Source organism: Spironucleus salmonicida (genome assembly GCF_000497125.1).
Source record: "Spironucleus salmonicida strain ATCC 50377 chromosome Unknown tig00000103, whole genome shotgun sequence".
In the NCBI taxonomy this organism is placed as follows: Eukaryota; Fornicata; order Diplomonadida; family Hexamitidae; genus Spironucleus; species Spironucleus salmonicida.
In genome coordinates, this window is record NW_027150740.1 from 1 (window position 1) to 12,618 (window position 12,618).

The following is a 12,618-nucleotide window of genomic DNA, read 5'->3' on the forward strand; positions in this document are numbered from 1 at the left end:
AAATTTTCATAACAGCCTAGATTAATAATATATAGATGTATATAACTTAAGCGAAATTAAACAAATAAGTAAAGTTAAAGAATTAAAGGAAGTTGAAGATTTAAATAAATAGAAAGAGTCAAAGGAAGTTGAAGATTTGAAGAAAGATAAAGAGTTAAATAAGATTATACTTCAAAGTGTATGTGCCTTTCATTAATTCTAATTGGATAGTATAGGCAAAGTTTCAGAGCTATTTTATAAAATGGAAATTTTCATAGAAAATATTAAGGATATTAAGAATGATAAAGGGGATGCTACTTTTGATCTATTAGATACTGTGATGAACCTGTAATATAACAATCACATATTTACAAAATTTGAATTGTTTAAAAACCAGAATTTTTTTATTTACTAAAATCATAAGGATATCTCTGGTATTTTAGAAAAATAAATACTGGAAAGATCAAAGAAAGCAGTGTCACATTAAACACCTATTATTCTAGTTGATGAATGCTTATAATCTCAGAAGATTAAGTTCCCTAAATGCGTTAAGTTGTGCCAGATGATCTTCATGCGTTATGAAGAGAAACTGATTTAGTTAGGCAAAGATTAGTATATAGAGATATAAACCATGTTGGATAGTAATGAGTTTAAGGTGATAAATACATTCGCAGCTATCAAATATAAACAACATCATTTGGTTATTAATGTTATTTTGCCGCTTCTGAGTAAAGAGCTTCTGGAATCAGCAAAAACTGAACTGGACAAAATTAGTATGACAGATCGATTCTAAAATAATGGTATAGACTTGTACCAAACTATTGAAAACATCATAACCAGTGTTTAATCACAAAATGCAGATTAGATATTCTATACTATACACGGCAACCAAAAAATTATGATAGAATATTTGAAGTCTCTTAATAGTTTACTAGGAAAATCAGAGTACATTCTCATAGCGATGGAGTACCTTCGCCTCGAGATTGATGATTACGACCTTCTTGACGAGCTAGTCGTTCACTCACCGTAGATATTAAACATTAGGAACAGAACATAATTTAGAAATATATTATTTTCAGGAATGGTATCTTACAGGAATCGAGGACAATACTACGAAGATTTTGAAACGAATTTCTACAAATTGATCCTATCGTTGTTCAACCCCAGAGGGGTAGAAACAGCGTTTTGGAAGACTTTTTCCATTGTAGCAATGATAGATGTAAAACTAGACGAGGCTACATTAAAACCTAAGGATACAAAGGCAAATACAGTCATTAGCATATAATTTGTTATGGAAAAATTTTGGAAATATTCGGTTAAAGAGTTAATCTAAGAGTACTTTGGTGTTAGTAAGTCGCCAGATTTGGAAGAAGATCAACGCAAAGAATAATAGGTTGACAATTTTATTTCAATGTTTCATGAAGAACATAAACCATTATTAGAAAGCTTATAAAAAACTTTTGCCACCACGAAATTTATGTTTGTACCAGGTGTAAAGCAGTCTACTGTAATTATGGTGGGAACAGATCTCACCGTAATTAATTTCCTTACAATAAATTAGTTTTGCTACAATGCCATGTCAAGTAGAGCTAATATGGGTTACATTAATACTTAAATATTAGGATATGTTCAGCCTCACGCGTCATTGCTGTCTAGCTTGCAGTACGAGCAGCGCCGGGTGGTAGTGGATGATACTGGTTACACCAATTCAGTAGGTGCTATAGCAGACACAGTTAAGACGTTTGCTGAAGAAACACCAATTTTGGTATCGCTGCTGTACTCGATGATGACAGAGAAGTCGGTTGAGATGCAGTTCATGTGCTCATCGGTGTGTCCGTCTATATGGTTTCAGTATAACTAAAAAATATTAAATTTCAATGCAACCAGCAGGCATGTAGTCAGTTTTTGTGTAGAAGGTAAAAAGTAAATTCCAGAGCAAACTATGTATCAGTTTGATAGTCTCACCTAAACCTATAACAATATTATCATACACAAAGGTGCTTAGAAGGACGCTAAATTTAAGCTCACAAAAGGAGATGCTCATTTTGAATTACTACAAGATAATCAAAATTATAATATCAGCTGCATTGCATCGTCGACTCTGAACTACGAGGTGGTCTCCGTTTTGAACTATCAGCTCATGCTTGCATTTATAGCGAAATATTCAACCTCAGCGATAGATGAAGCAGCGGCCTAATCTACTCTGTAACAACTGTCTAGGTTTTTCAAGAGAAGCGTGTTGCTGGAGTTTATGCATGTTATTCTGTTCATGGCGAAGCTCACATGGCAGTCAGCAACCCTAATTAGGAATATTTCCCTGATTATGAGCTAAGTGGACAATGGAAATATCTACGTCTAATACTTGCATGGTGGAAGTATTACTGCAGCGAAAAGCGAGGATATTTTTAATTTGCTGGAAAGAACACCCGTGCCGCATAATTTTATGTTCCTAAACCCCACCTTTGACTATGCGTTCTAAAATTTTAATAAAAAATCATCTATTTCTATATATGAATAGGTACTGGATGATTCGGTAGCGGCTGCGAAAGAAACTTTTCAATTGCTGCGTTAGCGGCTACCAGTCTAGCCAGAAAGTACCACCAAAAAGGAAGAATCCTCCGCCAAAGAAGCCATTGTGGAGTAGGATGGTGGAGCTCGGGCTGATGTTGGCAGCACAACCCAGGCGGATATTCCCACCAAAAAGGAAGAATCCTCCGCCAAAGAAGCCATTGTGGAGTAGGATGGTGGAGCTCGGGCTGATGTTGGCAGCACAACCCAGGCGGATATTCCCACCAAAAAGGAAGAATCCTCCGCCAAAGAAGCCATTGTGGAGTAGGATGGTGGAGCTCGGGCTGATGTTGGCAGCACAACCCAGGCGGATATTCCCACCAAAAAGGAAGAATCCTCCGCCAAAGAAGCCATTGTGGAGTAGGATGGTGGAGCTCAGGCTGATGTTGGCAGCACAGCCCAACCATAAGAGAGTTAACTACCTAAAACTCAGTATGAAGCGTAGGAAAAATTAAAAGACAAATAAACATGCCCTATGCTAATTATCGTGATCCCTTTCGACAAGAAGATGTGCTTTACGGATAGTTTGGACAAAGCAAGGCACAAAATATTTGACTTCATCGTCACGTTCCACGGGTACCCTGACCTCGGTTTGGAGAAAATAGATGGCTGCCAAGTGCTTCCGATAGAGTGCGGTCACCATGTCCCCGAAGTGTTGGCCGAAAAGGTTAAAGCGTTCACGCTTAATAATGTATTGCAGGTTGGACTTGATAAGAAAGGAGCACACCTGATATTAGACGTTAACTATAAATCTTAAAATTGGTAATATAATTTGTAAAAAGCTGAAGATTTAGTAAAGGTGCAGTAATAAACGGAAAAAGACAAAAATGTCAAACATGCTGAAATTTTACAATCAGAAATATAAAAGATTGTAAAACACTCATTTTATAAAATAAGTTGCCGCTAAGGTTGCTATACCGAAAGTTTTATTGAATTTTTAAAAATCAATATTCCATTCAATGTGTTTTAGGATTATGGATCTAATTTTATTTAAATAAAACAAGAGTTAGACTAGACTGCTAAAGATAAATTAGATACAATGGAATAATTTTAGAAATGCATTAGTTTTGATATTTAATTCTAACCATAAGGCACAACTTAATTTGAATTGGGTAGTACTACAATGAAAGCATAAACGAATGACAAATAGATTCGACTGTCCGTTTTATTCATATACGATAAATAAAGAATTATCTATCAATTAAGCCAGTTATATCATATGCTATGCTTTAACATATGCAATGACGAAATTATTAGTGTATTTTTCACTGTCAGTGTTGATATATACAAATTTTTAGAGAAATTGTAGCTTCGTCTAGTATTTGCATAAGGTGAAAATGATTATCAGTATTTATATGTAGAAAACAATCCTGACACGATACAGTAGAAAGACGAAGTATTGAGTGCATAAATTTTGATGGATGCAAACCTAGCAGCTGTGTAAGCCTTAAATAACTAATAGAATTTTTCCGCAGATGCACGTAATCTTGTCATGTATACTGCCATAATTTTGTCATTCAAAGCAGATGTTAATATTAAGTGTTAGTATTAAGCCAAAAATTTTTAATTTACATTAACTTATAATGATTTACTTGAACAACTGTCCACTTTTGGTAGTATAATTTATTAATATAAAAATGGTACCTTATTCTTAAAAAATAGCAATATCCATTTGATTTCTATTTTCCGACTTAACTCACCTAGTTTTTAGAGTTTTTGCGAGGATGATTGGAAATATTTTAGCTTATTAACACAATTTTGCAATTAGTAAGAGAATACGAGGTAGTAGTTATTTTAATAAAAGTTCTAGACATACTTTGATTAAATTTCGAAGCTGCTTCAGAAAGTTACCGTCGATAAAGTTGTTTACTTTGGATTTTAATACGAATGTGAATAGATTACTTATGGCAAGCGTGAACATTTTAGTTAACGTTAATTTTTAAGCCCAAACAAGTTAGACAGTAAATAGTTGCTGAAGTTATTTGTGGAATCGAAAGTAATTATACTTAGTACCAAAATAAAAGATAACAAGAAGAATAAAGTTTTGGTAAAAATATATTTTTTTTGAGTGAAGCTTTATAATTTAGTAATTTCCAATTAACATGGCTAGGTAATGGTAGTTGCCTTGATGATACTTAGTTCATAGTTAACTATTTATTCATTTATATATATAAATGAATAAATTATTATAATATAGTAATATAGTAATATAGTAATATAGTAATATAGTAATATAGTAATATAGTAATATAGTAATATAGTAAATATAGTAATATAGTAATATAGTAATATAGTAATATAGTAATATAGTAATATAGTAATATAGTAATATAGTAATATAGTAATATAGTAATATAGTAATATAGTAATATAGTAATATAGTAATATAGTAATATAGTAATATAGTAATATAGTAATATAGTAATATAGTAATATAGTAATATAGTAATATAGTAATATAGTAATATAGTAATATAGTAATATAGTAATATAGTAATATAGTAATATAGTAATATAGTAATATAGTAATATAGTAATATAGTAATATAATATAGTAATATAGTAATATAGTAATATAGTAATATAGTAATATAGTAATATAGTAATATAGTAATATAGTAATATAGTAAATAATATAGTAATATAGTAATATAGTAATATAGTAATATAGTAATATAGTAATATAGTAATATAGTAAATATAGTAATATAGTAATATAGTAATATAGTAATTATAGTAATATAGTAATATAGTAATATAGTAATATAGTAATATAGTAATATAGTAATATAGTAATATAGTAATATAGTAATATAGTAATATAGTAAATATAGTAATATAGTAATATAGTAATATAGTAATATAGTAATATAGTAATATAGTAATATAGTAATATAGTAATATAGTAAATAATAAGTAATATAGTAATATAGTAATATAGTAATATAGTAATATAGTAATATAGTAATATAGTAATATAGTAATATAGTAATATAGTAATATAGTAATATAGTAATATAGTAATATAGTAATATAGTAATATAGTAATATAGTAATATAGTAATATAGTAATATAGTAATATAGTAATATAGTAATATAGTAATATAGTAATATAGTAATATAGTAATATAGTAATATAGTAATATAGTAATATAGTAATATAGTAATATAGTAATATAGTAAATATAGTAATATAGTAATATAGTAATATAGTAATATAGTAATATAGTAATATAGTAATATAGTAATATAGTAATATAGTAATATAGTAATATAGTAATATTATATAGTAATATAGTAATATAGTAATATAGTAATATAGTAATATAGTAATATAGTAATATAGTAATATAGTAATATAGTAATATAGTAATATAGTAATATAGTAATATAGTAATATAGTAATATAGTATATAGTAATATAGTAATATAGTAATATAGTAATATAGTAATATAGTAATATAGTAATATAGTAATATAGTAATATAGTAATATAGTAATATAGTAATATAGTAATATAGTAATATAGTAATATAGTAATATAGTAATATAGTAATATAGTAATATAGTAATATAGTAATATAGTAATATAGTTAATATAGTAATATAGTAATATAGTAATATAGTAATATAGTAATATAGTAAATAATAGTAATATAGTAATATAGTAATATAGTAATATAGTAATATAGTAATATAGTAATATAGTAATATAGTAATATAGTAATATAGTAATATAGTAATATAGTAATATAGTAATATAGTAATATAGTAATATAGTAATATAGTAATATAGTAATATAGTAATATAGTAATATAGTAATATAGTAATATAGTAATATAGTAATATAGTAATAGTAATATAGTAATATAGTAATATAGTAATATAGTAATATAGTAATATAGTAATATAGTAATATAGTAATATAGTAATATAGTAATATAGTAATATAGTAATATAGTAATATAGTAATATAGTAATATAGTAATATAGTAATATAGTAATATAGTAATATAGTAATATAGTAATATAGTAATATAGTAATATAGTAATATAGTATATATATATAGTAATATAGTAAATATAGTATATATATAGTAATATAGTAATATTAGTAATATAGTAATATAGTAATATAGTAATATAGTAATATAGTAATATAGTAATATAGTAATATAGTAATATAGTAATATAGTAATATAGTAATATAGTAATATAGTAATATAGTAATATAGTAATATAGTAATATAGTAATATAGTAATATAGTAATATAGTAATATAGTAATATAGTAATATAGTAATATAGTAATATAGTAATATAGTAATATAGTAATATAGTAATATAGTAATATAGTAATATAGTAATATAGTAATATAGTAATATAGTAATATAGTAATATAGTAATATAGTAATATAGTAATATTATAGTAATATAGTAATATAGTAATATAGTAATATAGTAATATAGTAATATAGTAATATAGTAATATAGTAATATAGTAATATAGTAATATAGTAATATAGTAATATAGTAATATAGTAATATAGTAATATAGTAAATATATAGTAATATAGTAATATAGTAATATAGTAATATAGTAAATAGTAATATAGTAATATAGTAATATAGTAATATAGTAATATAGTAATATAGTAATATAGTAATATAGTAATATAGTAATATAGTAATATAGTAATATAGTAATATAGTAATATAGTAATATAGTAATATAGTAATATAGTAATATAGTAATATAGTAATATAGTAATATAGTAATATAGTAATATAGTAATATAGTAATATAGTAATTATTTTTTTTTTTTTTTATTATAGTAATATAGTAATATAGTAATATAGTAATATAGTAAATATAGTAATATAGTAATATAGTAATATAGTAATATAGTAATATAGTAATATAGTAATATAGTAATATAGTAATATAGTAATATAGTAATATAGTAATATAGTAATATAGTAATATAGTAATATAGTAATATAGTAATATAGTAATATAGTAATATAGTAATATAGTAATATAGTAATATAGTAATATAGTAATATAGTAATATAGTAATATAGTAAATATAGTAAATTAATATAAATATAGTAATATAGTAATATAGTAATATAGTAATATAGTAATATAGTAATATAGTAATATAGTAATATAGTAATATAAAATAATATAGTAATATAGTAATATAGTAATATAGTAATATAGTAAATATAGTAATATAGTAATATAGTAATATAGTAATATAGTAATATAGTAATATAGTAATATAGTAATATAGTAATATAGTAATATATAATATATAATATAGTAATATAGTAATATAGTAATATAGTAATATAGTAATATAGTAATATAGTAATATAGTAATATAGTAAATAGTAATATAGTAATATAGTAATATAGTAATATAGTAATATAGTAATATAGTAATATAGTAAAATAGTAATATAGTAATATAGTAAATAGTAATATAGTAAAAAATATAGTAATATAGTAATATAGTAATATAGTAAATAAAATATAAAAAAAAAAATAATATAGTAATATAGTAATATAGTAATATAGTAATATAGTAATATAGTAATATAGTTAATATAGTAATATAGTAATATAGTAATATAGTAATATATAATATAGTAATATAGTAATATATAATAATAGTAATATAGTAATATAGTAATAAAAGTAATATAAGTAATATAGTAATATAGTAATATAGTAATATATAATATAGTAATATAGTAATATAGTAATATAGTAATATAGTAATATAGTAATATAGTAATATAGTAATATAGTAATATAGTAATATAGTAATATAGTAATATAGTAAAGTAATATAGTAATATAGTAATATAGTAATATAGTAAATAAGTAATATAGTAATATAGTAATATAGTAATATAGTAATATAGTAATATAGTAATATAGTAATATAGTAATATAGTAATATAGTAATATAGTAATATAGTAATATAGTAATATAGTAATATATAATAATAATATATAATATATAATATAGTAATAAAAATAATATATAATATAATATAGTAAAAGAATAAATATAATATAGTAATATAGTAATATAGTAATATAGTAATAAGTATATAGTAATATAGTAATATAGTAATATAGTAATATAGTAAATAGTAATATAGTAATATAGTAATATAGTAATATAGTAATATAGTAATATAGTAATATAGTAATATAGTAATATAGTAATATAGTAATATAGTAATATAGTAATATAGTAATATAGTAATATAGTAATATAGTAATATAGTAATATAGTAATATAGTAATATAGTAATATAGTAATATAGTAATATAGTAATATAGTAATATAGTAAATATAGTAATATAGTAATATAGTAATATAGTAATATAGTAATATAGTAAAATATAGTAATATAGTAATATAGTAATATAGTAATATAGTAATATAGTATATAGTAATATAGTAATATAGTAATATAGTAATATAGTAATATAGTAATATAGTAATAATATATAATATAGTAATATAGTTAATATAGTAATATAGTAATATAGTAATATATAATATAGTAATATAGTAATATAGTAATATAGTAATATAGTAATATAGTAATATAGTAATATAGTAATATAGTAATATAGTAATATAGTAAATATAAGTAATATAGTAATATAGTAATATAGTAATATAGTAATATAGTAATATAGTAATATAGTAATATAGTAATATAGTAATATAGTAATATAGTAATATAGTAATATAGTAAATATAAAAAATATAGTAATATAGTAATATAGTAATATAGTAATATAGTAATATAGTAATATAGTAATAGTAAGTAACCTTATATGCTTTTAAATAGTAACTAACTATTCACGTATACGACTTAGGTTACATAACAATAGTTAAAGGTTAACCTAATTCTCTAATTAGCTTCACCAAAGGTAATGATATGATTATAAATGAATATTTAGAAATCTATAATTTTTTATAAATTTAGTAGTTTGTTATTATCTATTAAGGTATCAAATTCAAATTATGGATCAAGTTAAAGAATCATTCAAATAATAAATAGTTATCATATTCTGTTGTGTTATGGGCATATGAATATTCACATCATACTTTTTAATATTAGTAACAATGTCTAATAGATCTTATTAGTTGGTATCAAGTGATAAAATATAATTCCACTAGTAAGCTACTATCATCAAATACAAGTGTATTCATGATTAATTTAAAAAAAGATATATCATCATTCGCGTTGCGAACACTGAAATACCTTTCCTTTTCTAACATGAAATTGGTATATATTTATTTACTTATGGTGGTTACTACTAATCTAATCAAGTAGATCTAAAGTGCGTTGTCTGAGATATCATAGACAGAATTATCTACAAATAGTGATATTTGTATTTCAATTAGAATGCATTACGATATTTATACTACTTGGGATGAAAAAAACTGAACAATAGTTCGAATATAATCTTATAAAAATGAGTATATAATTAGTATATCTTAATTATATAAAATATCAGATCAAAATTTTATGAATGGTAAAATAATGTAAACGCCATATATACCTAACAAATAAGCAGGAGATATTTGAATGAACAAGATCGGTACGTTATGCTTATATTAATTTAATGAAGCATATCTTACTTTAATATAGGATGAATACTCTAATTATATGTAAAATATACGCAAAATTTTAAGCTTAAAAATACTTCTGAGCAATCTGAACATTCTGAGACGCATATATTTTAAGTAGTAATACTAAATAGGCAATATCATGGGATCTTTGCGTGGAAAAATAATTCAATAGCAAAGCTCAGAGAAACATTTATTAATGTGCATCAAGCACTTATATGATTCAACACCATAGGTAAAAAACATCACTAATAGATCATAACCTATAAACTACAATATATATTGTTTTATATAGGTTCTCTTGATTTTAATATCTGCTGTAGTAAACATACACGGGATTACTGTTACTAATTCTCTGATCAATGAGCACCTAATCAAAAGTTATAAAAAGTAAATGAGTAAATTATATTTTATCGTTTTTGCTGTATTTTAAATGGATGAATAATAAATCATAATATTATCTGTCATTTCACTGCCTCAATTATTCTAGGGATCTCAATTAAGGTTGTACAGACTGCTGCTATTACTAGTGCACAGAAAACCGTAAATATAATCTTCTTCAGTAAAATATGCTGATCCAATATCTTGGTTGCCGTCATATCACCACAAATAATAGCTCCAGTAAATCCACCGCCTGGGAAGCTCCACGCAGACGAAAAGCACAAGTTTTTGTACATGGGATGGAAATTCTTCATTCTGTGTTGAGAACCAAATTCGTCAGGGTTGTATCCATATAGTGATCCAGATTCACTTCTTGTGTATCTACGCATTGTGTTAGGAGTACCAACCTCTATATGATCAATCACAGCCTTTATGCCAGGGTAGTATTCCTCTAGTCTATTGATGTAAATATCAGCAACTTCCTATTTCTTCAGCTTATATGCATCTGGAGTAAGATCCTTCCACTCTTGAATATAGGCTGCGGTAGTAATATTACAGAAAGTTCTGCCTGATGCGGTTAACCTGGAATCGACTTTTGAGTGGTCTACAAATACAAATGAACGTTCTTCTATCTTTTCATACGCCACTAGGTTAAGGTCAGAGAGTGGGCGTGACAGATCGTTAGAGAAGAAAGTAGAGTATGCATTATTGGGGAAAAGCGTATTGAGATCAGCATTGCATACGAAGTAAATGACAAACAAAGATACTGCTGGCGCCTTACGTTTAGACCTCTCATCAAAAGTATTTTTAAGCTTCGGTATCATTCTGCCAAATACTAGGTCTGGAGCACAATTGCAAACAATCTTGTTGGATTTGGAAATCTTAGTCAGGTTTACATTTACCTAAGTTTTGGTTTTTCTATCGAAGTAGCTCACGCCAGTACAAATTGGTTTCTTAGCATGTTCGTCCTGAAGAATTATCTTAGTTACATCCGCCATGAGCCGCACTTCGCCACCATGCTCGCGGATCACTGAAACCAGGTAATTTGAGAGGGTTCCTGAGCCACCTTAAATCTAAACAGCTTTCTGGTAATAGCAACACTAAGGAATGGCGTGATAGATTAGATTCATATTGTAAGGATTGTCGGAGTAGTAAACAATGTTTGTGTTAATTACATTTTTGAGCTTTTCATCAGTAATATAAAAATCCAACCATTAACCTATAGTATGTTTTCTGATCATTGGCCAGGTGAAGTGGACAGAGTGTACAATGGGGAAGAAAAAGAACTAGAAGTAACCCATGTTATAAGGAAGCGTAGTAGCACATCTGGCAGTATTGTATATTTTTTTGAAGTATCTTCTGATACCCTTCTCTTCATGAGGGAACTTTTCAATCAGATAATTTCTTGCATTATCTAGACCATGAGGTATAGAATAGTGATTCTCTTTATCTGCTATATCCCAGACTGAGTTAGATGACACAAAGGTTATGTTTTTATCAATACCTAGTTCTTTAAATATCCTGTGTTTTCCATCTGTCTTCTTATCTCCAAGATCCATCTCGTGCAAAGCCACTTCATACACATCCTTACCACGTTTGAAGGTAGTTGCACACCCTCCTGCCTGGAAGTGCTATTCAAGGACAATAACTTTCTTCCCATTAAGGGCAAGCTTAGCAGCACAGATCAGACCACCAAGACCAGAGCCTATAATAATATGATCAAATTTATTCTGAAGACTACTCTCTGTAGGACTGTAAAGGATTCCGAGTTCACTCGTCATTTTAGAAATGCCCTGTTTTAAAAATGTATTATTTAGTTATATTATATTATAGGAAATATATAGAGTAATAAAGATAGGTATTATTTCTTATATATATTATAATTAAAATTCATGAGATAAAAGGCCAGATAATGTATATTAAAATTTATATTTACCTTGTTGTATAAAATTTAAACAGGGTATTCTTCTAAATAATTTTATTTAGAAAAACTAAAATTGTAATGTAATATGTAAATT

The 12,618-nt window shown here is 25.2% G+C and overlaps 2 protein-coding genes across 2 annotated transcripts; one reads left to right on the forward strand and one right to left on the reverse strand. All coding sequences in view use genetic code 6, as the record gives it.

Annotated features, from left to right (window-relative positions):
• Positions 1-241: 241 nt before the first annotated feature.
• SS50377_28850 (uncharacterized protein) lies at positions 242-4,615 on the forward strand (the record flags this gene model as incomplete). The annotated part of the gene is made up of 1 exon (XM_067912604.1): positions 242-4,615. The coding sequence occupies one exon, from the start codon at positions 242-244 to the stop codon at positions 4,613-4,615; it is 4,374 nt and encodes a 1,457-aa protein (XP_067760054.1).
• Positions 4,616-10,683: 6,068 nt separating this feature from the next.
• On the reverse strand, positions 10,684-12,381 carry SS50377_28851 (All-trans-retinol 13,14-reductase; the record flags this gene model as incomplete). The annotated part of the gene is made up of 1 exon (XM_067912605.1): positions 10,684-12,381. The coding sequence occupies one exon, from the start codon at positions 12,379-12,381 to the stop codon at positions 10,684-10,686; it is 1,698 nt and encodes a 565-aa protein (XP_067760055.1).
• Between the last annotated feature and the right edge of the window lie 237 nt (positions 12,382-12,618).